Genomic DNA, 21,444 nt, shown 5'->3' on the forward strand with positions numbered 1-21,444 from the left:
AAAGAAGTTTGCTATTAAGAATCAAAATTGTTTCTAACTGTCTACGCTGTATTTCTATAATCTATTCTGTTCATAGTTCCACAAATAAGTCATATCATCCCCTCTCCGGTCTTCTTTTTGACTTTTAATGTTCTCTTGTTTCTTGGTCTCTATTTCTTCATTAGATTTTCTTTTCAATCTTTCTTCTTCGGCTTTTTTTCCTTCCTATTTGTCTACGGCAAGACGTGAATCGTGAAAATTAGTAACAACTAGAAAATGACAAAAGAAGAATGAAACTCGACGTTATTTAAGTAGTTAGATAAGTTTTCGGTTCATTAGTTCGCAAAAATCTTTATGCACGCATCAGTGACAAGTTTCAACAAAGTTTTAACATACTACTTTTTAACTAAAGATAGATTAACACCAACACAAATCAAAAACAGAATGGAGGCTCATCATTTCCATCAATTAAAAATTGGTCGGACCCTAATCATTAGAAAATGACCCACGTGCGGGTCCTTTCTATTCGTCTGTAGCCCGCCGTCTTTACAACGCCCATTTTCTTATAAACCAGAAGCCCCACAATTCTTCTATAACCTCCTACCACGTAAATCCGTCGTTTTCCCACCAACCCATTGCTGTGACGCGATAAGATTTTTCCCGCCAACCAACACGCGAAAAGGAATGATCTTTGAGTCCTGCAACTAATCCAGAGAACAGTTCCAAATGTAGCTCAGACCGCCAATTAGCGCTTTAGCGCAAAAGCAGTTTCGAGAAAAATGTTGTGAGCGATTTTTAAAGCTTCACCAAGAGGACCGATCAATTGTGATGGTTTGATGGTTTTTCACTATGATCCAAACCAGATTCCTGGTTCCACGACATTTCTAATATTTTATAGCCCGCTGTCTTTACAACGCCCGTTTTCTTAAAAAACAGAAACCCCACGATTCTTATATAACCCCCCGCCACGTAAACCACTCGTTTTCACGTCAACCAACACGCGATAAGGAATGACCTTTGAACGGCGACGGTCTCAACCGGTCCGGACTCTATTGTCCTGCGATTAATCCAGAAAACATTGAAGTGGAAGAATTCCAAATGTAGCTCAGACCGCAAATTAGTGCTTTAGCGCAAAAGCAGTATCGAGAAAAATGTTGTGAGCGATTTTTAAAGCTTCACCAAGACGGCCAATCAATTGAGCGGGTGATGGTCTTTCACTATGATCCAAAAGAGATTCCATGGAGTGGCATAGGAAAGGAGAACCCATTTCAAAAATATCTGAGGTCACGGAAAGCCCCTAAAAAACTGATGACAGCAATATTTTGGGACTGCGTTGATATTCTTCGATTAAAGTGACGGCATATTAATCTGACTTCATCCGTCAAAAAGTTATTGCAAAAAGAAGCGGCAAGATCGGCAGATGTGTGAATTTGCTCACTGCTGTGCTATCAAAGGCTACAAGACACAAATGTGACTTTTCAGAGATTGAATATCCACCATATGCTCCTTATCTGGACCCGTCCGACTAAAAATTAGGAGTAAAACATTCAATAGCGACATTTTAATTACTATAATTCATATGATTCTTGATAAAAAGTCGCATTTTCATCAATTTTATTCATTCCAATCTAGACTTACACAAAAAACTTCGTCAAAAAAAAATGATTCTTCTTGTGAACTGGGAATCAAAGAGTTATTGGAAATAAAAGTTTTTTTTTTAGGATTTAATTTACAGTTTCTTTTGATAGTCGGTGAATTATAAAGCAAGGCCACGATCGAGAGAATTCTTCAGGGTATAAAACGGCTAATTAAAGAACGGCGAACATACAGTCGAGACAAGCTTCATTCATTTTTTTTTATTTATTTATTCATCATAGTACAGAGATTAAACTGAAATTTATATTTTTAGTATCGTTTGAAAGAGAAAAAGACGAGAATTTATAAAAAACGAATATAAAAATGAGGAAAATATCATACTTTGAGTAAATTTATAAAAAGGAAAGAAAAATATATTTTTCTGCATCTACCAGTCATTTATTGTTTACACAAGAAAAAGTCGCTAGGGACTATATCTGGTAAATACGATAGGTCAACCAACATTAAGTCTATCTCATGAATTGCAGTCATGGCAATCATCGACGTCTGAGAGAATGCGTTGTCCTGATGGATCCCCCAATGTTGTCCCCCATTGCAATCCCTTAACTACCCCAAAAAATTGCCGTCACCGTTTTTCTTTGTCTCTTTCGAAGCGGGTTTTCCTTTTGCAGTCCACTCACGAAACTAATTTAGAGTTTTTCCAAAGATTTGTCATTACCATGACATTATACCATTGGTATATACATGATGATGCACGACCTCATATTAGTATCAATGTAAGAGCCTCCAATATCCAAATAAGTGAATTGGACAAAGAAATAACTGTCCTCGTTGTTTACCAGATCTCAATACACGTGATTACTTACTTTAGACGGCGTTTAAGGAGGCTGTTCATTCTTCCCCCGTTGATTTCCGAAAAGAATCGTTGAATCGGTTTACAGACAAATGATCATCAGCTACTGGCCAAAGTCAAAAGTAGAGGCGCGCGTTTGGAGGAGTGAGATATTGGAAACGCGGGAAAAATCGACGGACAGTTCCTAAAGCTCCGTAAAACATACAAAGAGACTCATGACATGATTAGGGATGCCTACGATGAAGCTGCCATGGCCATTCCATATGATCCATAAGGTTTACTTCATTTGAATTTATTTATTTTTTCCATATCGTTGGTATCTCCCACAAGTCGTAGTTTTTTTTTAGTTCTCTTATACGCCTCTTATCTGTGACGCTTGTTATGGGGAACACCCTGTATTTCTCGAATAATTAACATGCTTTTATCTTATCGACTTTGTACATTAGTTTTTATTGAGTTTGACCCTTTCTTTTATAACCTCCTCAATTTTCTAACATAATGGCAATTAACTTGATATTTCATGGAGCACGTTTCAGGAAAAAACCAACATATTACTTTTCTCTACTTTCCACACTGTTCATGACATTCCCTCATACCCTGGCGAGACGTTCTGGATCGAATAGAAATAGTTCCTGTTCCTGGAAATAGCGAAATTAGCAGATGTTGAATGTTAAGTCGCATTTACCGGAGCTACGCTGCTCTTAGAGATTAGGTACGCGCGACTAATTTTACGTTTTGTATATATGTATATTTGTATATATATGTAAGTAGTTACTGAATTTTGATTATTGTGTTAGTTTAAGAAGGAACAAAGTTTCTTGAAGACTCAAATAATTTAATCTTTGGGTTCATAGGAGAAAGTTTCCCATGCGAACCATTTGAAACAGTTATTAATAGTTTCTTTAATATTAAAAATGGGTTCTATCATCGAATATTTAAACCATAGACTTGAAGTTCTATTCGTTAGAACTAATTTTTCACTTTTAACATTGCTCGAAATTTATTTCTATGAAAAATAATAATTTTTTTGTTACAGGTTCGACAACCGGTAGAAATATAAGAAATTTGCCATGTATATCGAGAAGAAATAGTAACCAAAGTGGATATTGTATGTTTGCCATAGACTGTTTAAAAGCGAACGGTACTCATTTAGGTACATGTATAGACGGGTTCTATTTCGGATCTTGTTGTCATATAGAACCCGTCCACGACGTCGTTAGCAACACTATAGACACGGACATAATCCCGCATAGGGAACCACCCTTTAGAATAACGAGTACTACTACGAAAACAATCGAATCCGTTCCACAACAAACTACAACGATAAAAATCGATGTTGATTCAACTAGTACTACCAAAAATACACCAACTATTGTAGTAACAACACCTAAAACAGCTACTATCACAACTAGCGCGCCTACAACTACTTCCGATAAATTTCAAATAGTACAAGACAGTAAGACCACCAAAGCACCATTTATTACCGGAAGTACTACTGGTACAAGTACTAAAACTCCTGTTTTGGTAACAAAAACACCATCGACAAAAATTCCGCCTACATCTACTACTATCAAATCTTCAAGCTCCCCTACGAAACCTTCTACTGTAGTTTCAACGGAAAAGACTGAAAAACCGACTTCCGCTAGACCTTCAAAACCAGGTAAATACTCCATACTGTACAAGCCTAACTGATTAATGATTATATGGTGTAAGACAGGTCCAAATTTTTTAGATATAACTCCGCAATTCTGGAAAGGTCTTAGTGCTATATCATCTTCGATCTTTCTTCTTGTTCGTTATAACTGGAATATTATTTTTTGGCATTTAATAATTGATTCTTCTAGTCGTATAACAAGCGTTTCTTCTTCGTTTTCTACTGCCTTGCACCTACAGGGCGTTGGCGATGATCTTATGATCAGACATTAATTTATAGCGGCGGTGTCATTTATTGCGTAGCCTTTTGTTTTCGGTCTACGACTCTCTTTTCTTCGATCTTTCCTTGTATGATCGATTGGGGTATTTTATATCTTTCTATTCTAAGAACGTGACCCAAGTAACCAATCTTTGGCAATTTGATTAAGTTGAACAACTCTCTCTCTCAGTCCACGGTCTTCTTAGTACATCCTCGTCCATGGTACGTTCTATACATGGTATACGCAACATTCTTTGAAGGGTTCACATTTTGAAGGCTTCTACACATAACATTTAACCAATAGGCGTGTTATCTATATCCAGTTGGGCACTTAAAATTGCATTTCTATTTATTGCCATGCACTTGATTTTCGTTGATGTTTTCCCAATTGAATTTATTTTATTGCCGTATGGTTCGCATAGAGTTCTCAAGAGCTTTAGCGAAGAAATTCTCTAAACTCCTGGCGTTCCCATCTTAAAACTTTGAAGTCTTCTGCGTTGATTATCCGATTCAGCCTAATCCATGCTTTCTAGTTCCAGTGTCATGCTTGACGGTATCAAACTTCTCTTCGTAGTCGATGAATATGATGTAAACGTCTTTTAGTTGGTCAGGGTATTTAAGCAGAAAACTGGATCACTCCCTTAGAACAAGCAGTGCCATCTTATTTGAAGGTTTGTTTTCAATTTGAGATGTTTGCAGCACATTTAAATACTGATAATACGTCAGTTAACGGTTCGAATTATTGCAGAGAAACTACACGAAATCGTCAGATTTCAGCTCAATACGACCCCAAAGCGAATCACCAAAATCAATGGCACGATTACGTTGGAAGTTAAAAAAATGGTTATATGGTTCTTTGATAGCCTCGGGGTGATCTACAAAGAGTTCTTTTCACCTATACAGACCACAAATCAAGTATTTTATCGCAAAGTACTTGAAAGAGTTCAAAAAGTACGCCCATACATATTAAAATTTAAGTGATCCAGTTGTTAGCTTCCAAAAATATTACAATGTAATCAAAGTCCCTCTAATCGCCGGATCTATCCCTCTGTAACTTTTTTCTCTTCTTCAAAATCAAAAACGTCGTGAAAAGAACACTTTTTGAAATCATTGAAGACATCTAAACGAAATGTGACGAAGCTGATGTCAAGATTGTATAGAGAAACCAGTATAAACGAGAAAATCGAAATTATTTTATTAGTTGATTGAATATGTTGAACGTAGTACTCGTTCTGATGTATTATCACTTCCATTGGAAATACCCTTCATGAAAAAACAAGCATTTCATTCAACGAATTCATCAGAAGTCACATACAAATATTGTTATTTGTTTAACAAAGTCTTGTTCAATTTATGGAATTATGGAAGCCGATAAATAGACCATTCAACTCAAGTTGTCTTTTACATCAATTTTGTTATTTGTTAAATATTTTAAGAAGTTATTGCATTAATACAGAGTTCGTTTATCGTATTTTTTCCAGATTCTACTTCGAAACCGACGAAGGTGACTCAAAAACCAACCAAGACTCCTACACGTATATCGACTACTACAAAAAAATCTCCAACAACGACAAAAACAACACCAGCTACTAAGCCAACGAAATATGCGAGTTCTTCAAGCAAACCCACTAAAAGGGTTACAACAACGACAGTGAAAAGTACAACGAAAAAAATATCAACAACAGCGAAACTTACGAAAAAACCAACGACGACGACGTCTTCTACGACACCCAAAGCTCAAACGACGCTATATCATGTAACTTCAGGTGATATTACAACAGGAAGTGTGGGAATCGTTAGTGGGAACGTAGCAACAAACGAAATAGATGATACGCAAGATCAAAATAATGTTCAAGGATCAAGTTCAGCAACAACAAATAAACCTGGACTAGTGACGTGGACTATTCCTGATATTAATAATGTTACTGCTCCTTCGACGTTAGCAGATTTCAATGTAACTACTGAGGGTGAGTATTAAAAATAATAGGTGTTGCCGGTTGTTTCACTTTTCAAGGCTGAAAAAATTGGACTGTTGTCAGATTCTTTGAAATTCTTATAAAAACATTGTAGAGCTGCATATATTTGATCTGGTTTGGACATTAAGAGCTACCGGCACTATAAAATCAAATAAAAATATTTTCAAAACGTCAAAACTTTTGGTTAGATCGTTAACAACAGTAAAATATTGGATAGCAAAAATTAGACGAGACTGTACAATCTGCGAAGACCAGCAACGCAGTGGTCGACCAAATGAGGTAACGACTCCAGAAATATTGAAGAAAATCCACTGGATGATCATCGACTGAAAGTGCTCGAGCTAGCAGACATAGACTTGAGAAAGCTGTGCTCAAGATGGGGGTCGCGTTTGCTCAGGCTCCAAAGAAGGCAAAGACCCTTCCATCTACAGGCAAGATCATGACGTCGGTGTTTAGGATGCGCGTGGTATAGTGAATCATTTCAATGCACCAGCTCGAGCATCCGTCATTGCAATGTCCAAAATTAATGGTTCACAGTTTGAATTGCTACCTCATGCACCCTATGCGCCAGATCTAGCTCTCTCTGATTATTTTCTGTTCCCAGACTTGACTTAGTGGTCTAAGATTTTCCTATGAAGAGATGATGCAGCGGTTAATGGCTATTTTGAGGAGCTTGATGATTCTTATCATAAAAAGAGTACCGAACTTATTGAACATCGTTGAGAAAAGTATATGGAGCTAAAAGGATATTACGTTGAAAAATGTTTATTTTCAGAATGTTTGTGTTTTTTGTTAGTGTGCCAGGACTTCTGGGACAATCCTCGAATTAGTTAGAACTTCTGTTCATAATTACGAGCGCTATGTGTTAAACAGTTTTTGTAGGCAGAGAAAAACGTAGAGGATATGCATGTGGATCTTCACAGAATAATAGTAAAAGAAAATTCTGAGTAAATTCCTTGTTTTTCAATATGTTATTTTTGAAAGGACTGAAATAAATCTTCCAATATTTTTTTGTAATCGAATAGATTTAGGAATAGAAAATAATTGATAAAACTTGTTTTTTCAAAATTTTGGAAAAATGTTAAAAATTCATACCAAACTTAAGTTGGAACACCAATTAATCGTCTTCAGAAGCTGAAGGTAAACTAAAACGCATTAATTTGACTTACCTGTTTTATACTGAATTTTCCCACCAACAAATCTTCTCCCGCTGAAATGAATCCCAGCCAAAAAAACCTCCTTGGCGAGAATCTTCCCATTTATATATTGGGCAGACTAAACGATCCATTAATGTTCGGTTTAAAGAGCACATTGCTAAAAAATGTATCCAATAATGTCTTATTGCATGCATTTGGAATTGCTAAATTCAAGAGTAACTTAAATAGGAACAAAGGGCCGATTCCTTACAGCCCACTCTATAGTTTAGTAGTCAAGGATTGAATGTGAGGATTCCCGCCAACGAGGTTTTCCCGCTGGAATTAATTTTCGCGGGAAAAGGTTTATTAGTGAGAAAATTAAGTATAAAACAAGTGAGTCAAGTTATCGTCTTCAGAGGCTGAAGGTAAACTGAAACGCATTAATTTGACAATCTACAACTTTAACTTGACTCACCTGTTTTATACTAAATTTTCCCATCAATAAATCTTCTCCCGCTAAAATTAGGTCGAGCGGGAAAAACCTCCTTGGCGGGAATCTTCACATTTATATATTGGGAGAACTAAAAGATCTGTTAATGTTCGGTTTAAAGAGCATATTGTTGAAATATGTATCCAATAATGAATTGTTGCATGCGTTTCGAATTGCTAAATTTAAGAATATCTTGAATAAGGATAAAGGGCCGATTCTTTACAGCCCACTCTATATTTTATTAGTCAAGGATTGGATGTCAGGATTCCCGCCAAAGAGGTTTACCCGCTGGAATTAATTTTCGCGGAATAAAGTTTATTAGTGAGAAAATTTAGTATAAAACAGGTGAGTCAAGTTAAAGTTGTAGATTTTTTTTAATTTTCCACAAAAAAGTTTTTGCTGCTACTAAAATTTACAAAGATACGATGGTGATTACTTTGATTCGATTTTTTTCAAGTTTAATCGTTTTTCTAAGATGAAAAAAAAATTGTTTTTATCTCTACCCGGGGATGATTCCAAAAAAAACATCACAGATCTATTTCAGACGAGAAACTTAGGCATTTCAGGAGCCTATGTCTTGGACCAATAAAATGTAACTAGTCTGGAAATCATGAAAGCGAGTGGAAACGATACAAAAAAGAAATATTCAAATATGTGTTTTCATTTTATCGTAATTACTTAATATCGAATAAAAATTAGATGAAAACGTTATGAAATGATTGAATATAAAATTTCCGGTAGCGAACGGTATAACTACGTCCCATAACCTCTTTTCATAACGAGTAATTAATTATAAATTATCTTGAAACGTTTAATTATAAATAATTAACTATATGTGAGTACATAGTTCATTAAGGAACGAACAGATGGTTATTAATAGTAAGAGAAAATTGAAAATTACACAGAAAATACTATAGACGCCATTGCGATACGTTAATACAAGGGCTATTCATAAAGTATGTTTTACGAGGGTTGCTACTCAAGTTTGCAGCGATATAAATAGAAACAAATCGTTGGATTTAACCAATTTTCCATTTCGATTGAGTTACCTCCCAAACATTTTATTTGAACGCTTCTTCACGTATAGATAAACGATGATCTTGCAATTTATTTTTGATATGCGGAGATCAGAAGAAATCATTGGGTGCCAAACAAGGACTATACGGCGTGTGATCCATCAATTCGATGTTTTGACTGCTCGGATTGTCCTGATGGAAAAGGATTCGTCTTTTGCGATTGGTTTCCCTGATTCTGAAAAACAAATCCTGGTGTACCATTCAAATCAGGGAAAGCAAATGCTTTCCCTGTATGTACCATTCAAAATTGATTTTGGGGGGATAGCTCAAGATGGTACTTTATCACCAAAAATTTTTCTTCAAAATTTCAAGCAACTATCGATATCTTCTGGAACCATCCTCGTACAACGTATTTATCGACTGCATCTTTAGATTTGTCATTCTTGAATATCAGCTTTGTTGTTTTCCGTAGTTGGATATTTATTTAATCGCTTATTATGGTAAGATGCATCAAAAACCAAATTTTTTTCGTTCAACTCACTTAGTATTTTTTCTAACTTATCTACAGAAACTTTCGCATTTCTGTCTTGATGTTCTCAATTGAAGGGCAACAAGTCTATGTGCAAGATAATCCATCCATCTTCACAGGAAGGATGTTTTAGTCCTTGGACTTACCTAATAGCTTACTTTATGGCCTGCATTAAGTCCAGGTCTAGTGGGAGTTCGTTATAGAAAGTTAACGAATGTAATCTTTTAGGGAACTGAGTATCCTGTTCTCTTTGGGGACTGTTTTCGTCTTTGGGTATTATCCTTAAAGTACTTATCGACATTTGCACCTGAGAAATATCCGTGGATAACGTATCCTGTTCTTTTTGGGTACCCTTTTGGGCTTTAGGCACCCTTCTGGTCTTTTAGCATTATCCTTAAAAGTCCTTCTCGACATTGTCACCTGAGAAATATCTGTGAATAATGTATCCCGTTCTCTTTGGGCATCCTTTTGGTCTTTGGGCACCCTTTTTGTGTTTTGGCATGATCCCTAAAGTCTTTCCTGACATTTTCAACTGAGAAATATCCGTAGATAACATATCTTGTTCTCTTTGGGCACCCTTTTGGGCATTATTCTTAAAGTCCTTCTCGCTATTGTCACCAGAGAAATATCTGTGGATCACGTCTGTTACTTGAAAAATTCGTCCAATCCCCTAAATTCTCTTGTTCATTAAGGTTCATCTTCAGGCAAACTTCATAGCTAAACATGTTGAGCTCGTTGATCTGTAGTTTTAGTTCCTCAAGGATGATACGATTAAGACAATATAGTCAGAGAATCTTAGATGGTCCAGATACTCCATCAGACCTTTAGGAAATCTTCTTTGACTACACCAAATGTACTTTACTTAACACAATTTATAACCATTATATACAAATTTTTGCGAAACCTAAAAATCTACCAGCTATACAATTTTTTATAATCTAGCTCAACAAAGTTTATTTTATAGGATGGGTTCCGATAGCTACCCCAGATGGTTGGGTATTACTACCAAGCGTTTCATCGAATTATACGACATCTTCACCTTTGAACCAAACATCAACAGAAAGTACTCCAAAACCTAGCAGTTCAACTACGATGTCTCCAATCACTTTACCTACACCTTTTGATAAACCTACAGTGAGCACAACTAGCAAGGTATCATCCACTGTTTCTACTTCAATAATCGATGGGGGTGCGGGGGTTGTTTCAACCAGCGAAGCGGCAGTTGAAGGTTCTTCAATCGCCAATCAACTTACAACGGAATCTTTTGATAAACCTGTGAATATGTCGGATTTCACTGATGGTGAGAATATCAAATTTTACTGTTAGTTTATACATTTTCTTATTGTTTGGGACTAGGAAGTGATAAGAGGGAGCCAAATCAGGTGAATAAAGTGAATATAGTAGATTAGTTGGTTAATTTTTCTGCAACAATAGCGCATGAATGTACAAATTTCATCTACTGTAACATAGAAACGGAAAACTCGATTAGAATTTGAAGATTTCCAAACTTTCGTTTGAATTGATGATGCAAGCGAGCTTTTAATCAGCATTCAGTGATTTCGGCACGCATTTTAAAATATTTTACATCATTAACTCTCTCATCTCATACTTTTTCATCAACTTTTTCTTTTTAACTTACGTTCAGGGTTTACTCACACATAAATAGTAAATTTGTTTATTGAATTTACAAAATTTTATCATTTCACGATTATCATTTCATTTTTTTCGAAGTTTCAAGTTGTGGCATTCAAAAGTATACGGTTAATAATATAGACCATCATTTTTTCAATAGGAACGCCGTTAATCGATTTAGGTTAAAAAAATCGATAAGGTACCAAACTGCATACCATTACAAAATACTTTTATAGGTCGACGTACCACATTTTGATGATGATATAGAAAATTTGAATTGAACAAAATGCGGGTTTCCACCGAGGTCAATCGAAAGTTTACGAATTAATTCGATTCCTTTCAATTTAGTTTGGAATCGAAACAAATCGAATGAAAGTCACTGGAGATGTAAGCCGACAGAAACAGAAACATGACAAAAGAAGAATTGGAGAATGAAGTGAAGCGATTAGAAACATCACAAAAGGAAAAGCGAGTGGAAGTGATAATGATAAAGTATTAAGGGCAAACAAGAAAAAGATGGATAAGATAAGAGTCAGTTAGCCTAAAAAAATATACGAAAATCATAGAGACAAAGATGAGGAAATCTATATAGAAAACAAAAAGGAAAAGAAATAGAAGTTATTAACATAAACAAATTAAAGAGCTCAATAGAAAGGAAAATAGAAAAGAACGAAGATCGACGGAGTTTAGGATGGAGATAAAGTGTAATCAATATTTGGCTAAAGAAAGCAGGAACTAATAAAAGTAGACGGATTAGTATATGCAGACGATATAACGAAATAACAGCAGAGACATTTAATAATTTGCTAGAAAAAGTAAACAAACTGATACAGACAATATGATAATAATGAAAATACGAAGAAGATAGATACAAATTTTAGATATCTAGAAGGTATTTTCATTTATACCAAATATGGTACGAAATGTACATCAAATATGCTTTGATCTGGATAAGACAATTGACGCAATAAAAGAAATAGAAGAAGACATAATAACAAAAGTATACAACAACTCGACAACTGTAGAAAGAGTGCGAGGAAAATGGAAATTTCAATACTATGGCGCTCGAAAGAGCATGAAGAGCTCTAGGGAAAGAGAAAATAAATATCATAAAAGAAATAAAACTTCTAAGTCATCTGTTAAATATTTGCCTTAAATTTTCTATAACATTAATACAAAAAAAAATTCATTTGGTTTTATCGCATAGTTTTTCTTTTTTTTTGTATTAGTATGTGGGAGGCGAATGTTTCCAGAAGCTAGAATTGTGGGTGGAGAGAAATCTTCCTTTGGAAAATGGCCGTGGCAGATTTCTTTGCGACAATGGAGGACATCTACGTATCTTCATAAATGTGGTGCTGCTTTGTTAAACGAAAATTGGGCAATAACTGCTGCGCATTGTGTAGACAAGTGAGTATTCTATCAAAATAATAAAAATCGCTGAATGTGTTGCTAAGCGTAAATCTCGAAAACCCCTTTCGATATTTCATTTTTTATTATATTCCTTGCACACAATTTTAGATTTTTATGGTGATTGCTTGTATGAAATTAAGATGGGCCTCTCGTAAATTTTTTTTAACCTTAAAAGGTGATTAAAAGAGTTTTTTCTAAAATTTCATGTTGCATAGTATATAGACAAGTACCTGGCCTTACCTAGAGATGGCAGTAGTATGTCATCATAGTGTCATCATAGTGGTCGACCAAATGAGGTGACGACTACAGAAATTTTGAAAAAAATCCAAAAAGTGGTACTGGACATAGTACGCATTTCAAAAAATGCCGTACACCGCCGCGTTTGCTCATAATGAAACAAAAACAACGTCTTGAAGATGTTCCCATCAAGTGTTTTATGATGATTCGCAAAATTAACCATGGATGAAACGTGGGTCCATCACTTTACACTCGAAACCAAAAAAACACAATCAAAACAATGGACTGAAGAGGGAGAACCAGGTCCAAAGAAAGCAAAGACCGTTCCACCTGCAGGCAAGGTCATGGCGTCGGTTTTTTGGATGCGCGTGGTATAATTTTCAGTGACTAACTTATTACAACGTCTGAGCAAAGAAATTGAACAAAAATTACAGTATTTAGCTAAGAAGAAAGTGTTGTTTCATCAAGACAATGCACCAGCTCACACATCCGTCATTGCAATGGCCAAAATTGATGAATTATAGTTTGAATTACTACCTCATGCACCCTATGCGCCTATTTAGCCCTTTCTGATTGTTTTGACTTCAAAAAATGGCTCGATAGTCAAAGATTTTCCTATAATGCAGAGGTGATACAGCAGTTGATGGCGAAGCTTGACGATTATAATTATAATAATGGTATCGAACATATTAAACATCGCTGGGAAAAGTGTATGGAGCTAAAAAGAGATTACGTTGAAAAATAAATATATTTTGTGTTTTCTTTGTTAGGTCAGATACTTCTGGGACCTTCCTCGTGAAATTATAACTTAAAATTCTTGTTATAGAAAAGACCCATCTTAATTTCATACTAGCAATCATCTTCTAAATTTTGAAGCATGAAACACCCTGTAAAAAAATTAATTCAAATGTCATTATTCAAATTTATGACCACTGGTATATGTTAATCCTCATTTTATTTTCTATTTTATCTGCATTCTTTATTATTTTATTATCGACGTCGTAGTTTTAAATATCAATAAACATCCTAAACTAAATTGATGTATAAAATATTGTAGAGTACAACAGCAACTCGACATCCTAGATAAAACCCGACAGATTTATTGATTGCACCAGATGACCCAGTGACCTAATTCCGTGACCCATCTGCATCATTGTGGTCGCTGTAGACTAGACAATGATTTGGTTTTTTCGAAAATACGTAGCTCTATAAAATGAATTCTTTAATAAGTTATTTTTCAATTAGAGTTGCATCGTACAGTGTGCTTTTAATTATTAATATTAAAAAAATTAAATAACTCAATTCACCAACTTGCTTTTTAAAAACAATTTATTTAGCAAAGTGAGTGATTTATAAAAGTAGATAAAGATATTTATGATTCATTATAAACACATTAATAATAATTTAATAATAAATAATTGAAGATGATAGCTTAATAGGGTTGAAGTCAATAATCTATAAAACTGACAGAAATATGAAACACAGACAATTTATAATGATGATAAACTTAATTAATGAGGTTTAGAGTTCATAGTAATAAATAAGTAATTAATAATGATGCGTCGCTGTGGCAAGGGTTGTTTTGGATCACTTAACTATAGTGTGAAACCTAATTTGGAACAAAAAGATATTACAAGTTCTCAGTAGTATACGACGTATTATTTTTTAAAAAACGTATTCAAAACGTTGAAAATCCACCTGTCAACAGTCAAAAGCAGCAAAACAGAATTGAGTCGATCCTTTGAGGAAGTCGTTTTACATCCAAATGTCTATAAAAACATAAGTCCACGTCATCTCCAGGGGTCCTCCCATGGAAAATTAAAAAAAAAACATTTTTGAATGGTGTCATTAGCTTTGATTTTGAAGAGCCTTTCACCACTATTATCAGTAGAGTTCCCAGGATTTTACTCGGAGAGGAGGATCAGGACATAAGTCCACGGAACCTCCAGGGGCCCTCCCACGGAAAATTAAAAGAAAATGTTTTTGAATTGTGTTATTAGCTTTGATTTTGAGGAGCCTTTCACCACTGCTAACAGTAGCGTTACCAGGATTTTGCTCGGAGGAGAGGATCAGGATATGTCCCCGGAACCTCCAGGGGGCCCTCCAACGGAAAATTAAAAAAAATGTTTTCGATTGGTGTTATCAGATTTGATTTTTGTTTTTGAATGGTATTGTTTTGGCCCTTCACTCAGTGCTATCTGTAGCTTAAAAAAATGAATTTACTATGACAAAATCAACAACGGAAATTGGAAAAACAGAAGGAAAGGTGGAAATAAATAATCTAGAGAGGCTGAGTCTGGCAAGAAGACTATTCAATCTGGCACTAGGAGCAGTGATATTTTTTTAAACACCCAATTAAGGTATTTTTCAGTTATAAAAATTTGATCATAAAGATAAATAAAGTCAACTAACGTGAAAATTATCAAATGACAATGTCCTAATGATTAATATATTGCCCAGTGATTTTAAGCACAGCTTCCAGTTAACACCTTCATTTACACCAGCTCACTAACTCAAACGGTTTGAACCCATCAAGCCTTCTCACTAAGTTGGACAACCTCAACGTTCTCATTAGTCTATGGTCTGGTAAACAGTTTCTACATCAGGTTTCCCATCCACTATTAAGGCATTACCAAAGTACATTATCGATGCTCCTTAATACTCTATTTTAGAAACGTTGTGTCACTTGAATATTGATTTTACTGGCCCAGCAGCCCCTAGGTTGTATCTCCAATATCTGTTTGTAGAAAAGCAGTTTATTGCGTGACGACAATTCGATGTTTTTTCTACAAGCCCAAATACCTTTTTTTTATAGCAAGCGTTTCTTTATAACGTGGAATCGCCAGCTAAGTCTATAATTAATCAAGTGTCATACCCAAGATGATATGTACTTCATATAAACGTCATATGGATTTGACAATGACAACGCCATCTGTGTGTCAGTCACACGATTTACTTAGTGATGTGATATCTTTCCAATAGAGCACACTGTGATTCTAAGAACTTGGTCGCTGGATTTCTCGAAAACCAAATTGATGAGATGTTTGTCCAAATTCCCGTAGAAATTTTTTTGGAGAAGTAGGTTTGATCATTCAGGTTCCCCCCAGTCTTGTGGAGCAGTGAAGCAGTGATATGGCGCGTCCTGGTGTTGATAGCAAGAGACGAGGAGAGTTTAGAAAACTCCCTAGTAAACACAAACCAAAGACCTAAGCATTAACTAAAACAAAGCAAATATAGCAATATCAAATTCGACTATACTAATTAATAATTTATAATTTTTTACAGCGTTGCTCCAAGTGATCTGCTACTGCGTTTGGGCGAGCACGATCTTTCCACTGAATCGGAACCGTATTTACACCAAGAACGCCGAGTTCAGATAGTCGCTTCTCATCCCCAATTCGATCCGCGTACCTTCGAATACGATTTGGCCCTGTTGAGATTTTACGAACCGATAAACTTCCAGCCGAATATCCTTCCGGTTTGTGTCCCACAAACTGATGAGAATTTCGTTGGAAAAACGGCGTACGTTACGGGATGGGGAAGGTTGTATGAAGGTAAAAAAAAATGATAGTCTTAGACAGATAATTTGTAGGTTAGAAAAATCTGCGGAATATGTAGGGTTGCATGGAAAATGATGAATGTTTATTAAGCTAAGAGAATTAAATTCAAATATAACGTTTCCCTTATTTTCATTTCTTCTATTCTAGAGTATACAGTGTTATTCAAAAGTCAAATCTCTCCCTCTAAACTTTAGAATGATGATATATAGACCTGGTGAATCGGTTCACCAGCCAAAATTTTCAAAAAACAAAATAAACAAACAGAAAAACAAAAAAACGAGAAGAATCGTATTTACTTATCTAGAGCTCTATCTTCGTTTTTTTCTGGCCAATGGTCGTCGCTTTTCTTCTCCGATGCAACTACCATAACCCCAGCCCTGTAGAGGAGCTGCTCCTATATCAGGGCCAACTCCAGCAAACCTTCCTTCTATAAAAAATTTCCCATATCCTATCTAAAAACTATCCAACGAGTCTTGGAAACTGAATATGTAGAGATCCATTTTGGTGATGACTTCATACTAGGACGTGCCAAGGACATTTCTAGTACAACCAGCAACTGGTTGGTAGTACTATTTGAGACTACTCAATATAAAGACCACGGCTTTCCAGGTATAGAATCGCAGACGGATTTGAGCTAGCAACTAGCAATGATGAAGTAGGGAAACAAATATTACAAAAAAATTGATACTATCCCTATGGAAACTTGCTACAACTTTTGGGAGAAAATGGCAATTTGGTCCAGTATTACTAGCAATGTTCTTGGAAAAAAAGGAATCAGATACTTGGGATTTAACATTTTAACATCACTGGACATAAGGCTGCAGTTTTTTCCACATCCAAACGGTAATCTCGCATATATCATGAAGATGGTGTCTTAGATGACCCCCGGTCACTAGAAGCTTGCTGCAATAGCACACTATTGGTGTAGTGGATAGCTCCATTATTCAGTATTGCTAGCTTGTAGTCCCCCGTATACCTCCAAACTTTCATTTTGAACGGTCGCCGACTCCATTTGGTTACTGCCAAATAAAATAATTCGACATTTTCGTTTTAGTTCGTAACCAAGAACCGAACGTCTATACGTTCTTCTATAATGTTTCTGTTTATCTTATATTTACGTTAATTTCATCTTCGTCGTCTACTTCTCTTACATTTTCAATCTTATGGCCATTCTTCAAGTCTATCGCTATCAAGCCTTTCAGAAAGTTTCTATTAGGGAAACTAAATGTCTGTATTAACTCCTCTTACATCGTCTGTTCTATCTATGTCCATATCTTGATTATTGCTGTCTACGTTATTTCTACATCTTCATATTTCGTTTATGTGACTTCGTCTTCAGCTTCAACCTACGTTCTTTTTCCCTACACTTATGTCGTATGGCTTCATTTACCTTGCCTTCGTTGTTTCATCATAATTTTCATTGGTTTCATTTTCCAAATCTCATATTTACATAGCTTGTCAATTGTTGGGATATATAATATCTAAACCTTGGACTACGAAGACCATTGAACTTGAACTAACATGAAGAATTTCACTGAAAAAGTACTAAAGAAACTCTAAAAATATGTTTTATGTAATTTTTCAATTTGTATCAAAGTATTTTTTAACAAATCTCGTATTTGCATGAATATTTTCATAAAAATAATTTTTTCTTCTTCTTTTTCAACAGATGGTCCTCTGCCAAGTATCCTCCAAGAAGTATCTGTACCTGTTATAAACAACACGGTATGCGAATCCATGTATAGAGCCGCCGGTTACATCGAGCTCATCCCGCACATTTTCATCTGTGCCGGTTGGAAACGAGGCGGTTTCGATTCCTGCGAAGGGGATTCCGGGGGACCGATGGTCATACAAAGGAAAGACAATCGATTCCTACTCGCCGGTGTTATTTCATGGGGTATCGGTTGCGCGGAGCCCAATCAACCGGGTGTTTATACCAGGATAAGCGAATTTAGGGATTGGATTAATCAAATATTGCAATTTTAAGTGAAATTTTTTAACCTGTTTCCAAAATTTTACAAGAGGAACTTCAAATTAGATGTTTTAGAGAAGATTTACGTAATTAACATTTCTAACATGGGTAAATCATTACCGATTATACTATATTTCATTTTTGAGCATTCAATTTTTGATCAACGACGAATTTTATAAACTATGAAATATTTCGATCTTTCCCCAACGACATTTTTCCAAATAATTATTACGTAAAACTTCTCCAAAAGGTCTAATTAGTTCCGACTATAAAAATGGGAATTTTTTATTGGAGATTTTTGTGATTTTAAATTTTCTTTTGACTATCAAACACTGTACACTAAATATTAACCCTTGAAATCTAGATTTTAATTTTTTTTTTCAATGGGATTTGTAGTTCTTCGACTTTCTACTAGGAAAAATTGTAAAAATACTCAAGTCTAGTTGAGATAGCAGTCACAATTACAATGTGGCACGTGTCGTCAAACTTATCATCTCCAGTTTACGTTCGATCCCTGAAGACGATATCTGACCACAAGAGGCAGTCAAGAGATTAGCTGATCCAAGCAAAGAAAGATCGGCGAATAAAGAATCGGAAAACGGAATCTCGAGACTCCTTAAACAGCCTAAAGCCCACAAGAGACAGACTAGAGATTAGCTGATCCAAGCAAAGAAAGATCGGCGAATAAGGAATGGGAAAACAGAATCTCGAGACTCCTTAAACAGGCTAAAGCCCACAAGAGACAGACTAGAGATTAGCTGATCCAAGCAAAGAAAGATCGGTGAATAAGGAATCGGAAAACTCAAACTAGCTAAGATTTGAACAGTTTTGAATTGAGGAGCTTTAGCAGTACTTAGCTCTTTATGAGTTAGCAACCTCTTCTGTTTGTTTATGCAATTCGTTAACCAGATAGCTTCCATATAAGAACCTCTCTTCCAATATTCACCACCTGGTATAAATATGGTAAATTTGCTATATCTGGTAACTACGAGAGCAATGAGTATCAGCTCCCCATGAACCGCGTTATGTATCTTGGTTTGAGAGCTTCGCCTTGTACGGAAATGTGTAGAAGCGCTAGATCTACCAAGATTTCCATCGCATCTGAGGGAGTAGTCACCATTGGTTTAACTTTAGACATACTGCCCATGACATACGGGCAGTTCTTACAAAACATTCTTCTGCAATGTCCAACGATACTGCAGCTGTTTGTATGATTTACATTTTCATTTGATATCTTAACCTCCAACGGTACTTGTTTTAATCGTGATATGCTCCAGGGTGGATTCCACTACCCTCTTTTACAGTTTAGACTCTATCGAGGTATTTTTTTTTCTTTTCAATAGACTTCAAAACATATATTTAGGTAGCTAGATTGCCAGATTTGATCCAGTAAGTTTATTTTTTTGGTATTGCTTAAAAGAAATCCGTTTACAAATAATTATTCTGTCGTTTATCAAGGTTCTGGGTTATTTGGACACATTTATGTAGTAGCAGAGCTTTTTGTGACGAATAACTTTTTTTGTAATATTAATAATAAGAAAGTTGCCCCTCTGCTATGAACTTCAGTGAACATATTGCATATCAGGGTTAGTTTTATTGAAGCACGTGTCTTTTAGTCTTTATTTTTTTAAAAAATAAATTTTACTATAGAAAATTTGAACAACGACAAACATTGTACATAAGCACTTAGTTTGAAATGTAAAGTATTTTAAAATATTTATTATAATAAGGTCTAAGGTGATTGAAAGAAAGTGATAAAAGCGAAATATTTGAAATTATATTGATTAACTCGATGTAAAAATTATTATTTATTAATTATAATTTTAAGTATTAATTTATTATAAATGTGTCTAAAGTCAAAACGAACGCGTAGTGATCCACAGGATTCGAAAAACGTAAAAAATTACATACAAAACTATGTGTTTAAGATGATTTTAACATGATGAGTCATGTCAGTTAACTCTACAGAGTGTCCCAATGGAAAATGTTGAACCGCACTTTGTAGAAAACAGTGTACTTCTATGACTGATATGAAAGTCCGTTTCGAGAATGATTTTAACATGACGGATCAAAATATTGATTTTTTTACCCATTTCACCTAAAAATCTCGACTGTACAGAGTGTCCCAATGGAAAATGTTGAACCGCACTTTGTAGAAAACAGTGTACTTCTATGACTGATATGAAAGTCCGTTTCGAGAATGATTTTAACATGACGGATCAAAATATTGATTTTTTTACCCATTTCACCTAAAAATCTCGACTGTACAGAGTGTCCCAATGGAAAATGTTGAACCGCACTTTGTAGAAAACAGTGTACTTCTATGACTGATATGAAAGTCCGTTTCGAGAATGATTTTAACATGACGGATCAAAATATTGATTTTTTTACCCATTTCACCTAAAAATCTCGACTGTACAGATTGTCCCAATGGAAAATTTCGAACCGCACTTTGTAGAAAACAGTGTACTTCTATGACTGATATTAAGTTCCGTTTCGAGAATGATTTTAACATGACGGATCAGAATATTAATTTTTTTTACCCATTTCAACTGAAAATCTCGACTGTACAGATTGTCCCAATGGAAAATTTCGAATCGCACTTTGTGGAAAAAAAAATACCTCCATGACTGATATAAAACTCGATTTCTAGGATTATTTAAACGTGATTAGGTAAAATCTGGCCGGATGTTCAGATTGTCCCAATTAAGAGCCATTTTCGACTTTGTAAATCAACAATATTCATGAATTTCGATCTGTTCGCGATCTGCTTGAAAAAACCTCTAACAAAGAATAGAAATCCATTTCAAGTGAAGAAGATAACTCATGCTCTGTATCAGCAGATCCAGATCAGGATCTATTTTTCAAATTTTTTAGGTCTAAAGTTACATCTACACGTGTTTAAATTTCTGTTCGAATCAAATCTTTCTCAGACGTTCTTAAGTCATCAACTATCATCGTTGGTCTATTTTTAGCTCAGCTAGTAGAAAATTCGTTATTTCGGGTTCTTGGGATCAAAGTAGTTTGATATATATATATATATAAGTTCGTCTTCACATTAGACACACGTGGGCGAAAATATAACGAAAATGGAATTTATCAAGCTACATATTAAACTAGAGCTCTGTTTTATTATTTCTCGCTGG

At 35.2% G+C, this 21,444-nt stretch overlaps 1 protein-coding gene across 1 annotated transcript in view; it reads left to right on the forward strand.

Moving 5' to 3' along the window:
* LOC130895784 (serine proteinase stubble) overlaps positions 1-18,312 on the forward strand; it is a 35,797-nt gene extending 17,485 nt beyond the window's left edge. The window contains exons 2-7 of the mRNA XM_057803333.1: positions 3,465-4,088; positions 5,822-6,307; positions 10,452-10,787; positions 12,349-12,526; positions 16,052-16,320; positions 17,996-18,312. Of these exons, the coding sequence (XP_057659316.1) occupies positions 3,465-4,088; positions 5,822-6,307; positions 10,452-10,787; positions 12,349-12,526; positions 16,052-16,320; positions 17,996-18,312 (2,210 nt within the window). The remainder of the gene's footprint in view (positions 1-3,464; positions 4,089-5,821; positions 6,308-10,451; positions 10,788-12,348; positions 12,527-16,051; positions 16,321-17,995) is intronic.
* The last annotated feature ends 3,132 nt before the right edge of the window (positions 18,313-21,444 follow it).

This window comes from Diorhabda carinulata, chromosome 6 (assembly GCF_026250575.1).
Source record: "Diorhabda carinulata isolate Delta chromosome 6, icDioCari1.1, whole genome shotgun sequence".
NCBI classification, from domain to species: domain Eukaryota; kingdom Metazoa; phylum Arthropoda; class Insecta; order Coleoptera; family Chrysomelidae; genus Diorhabda; species Diorhabda carinulata.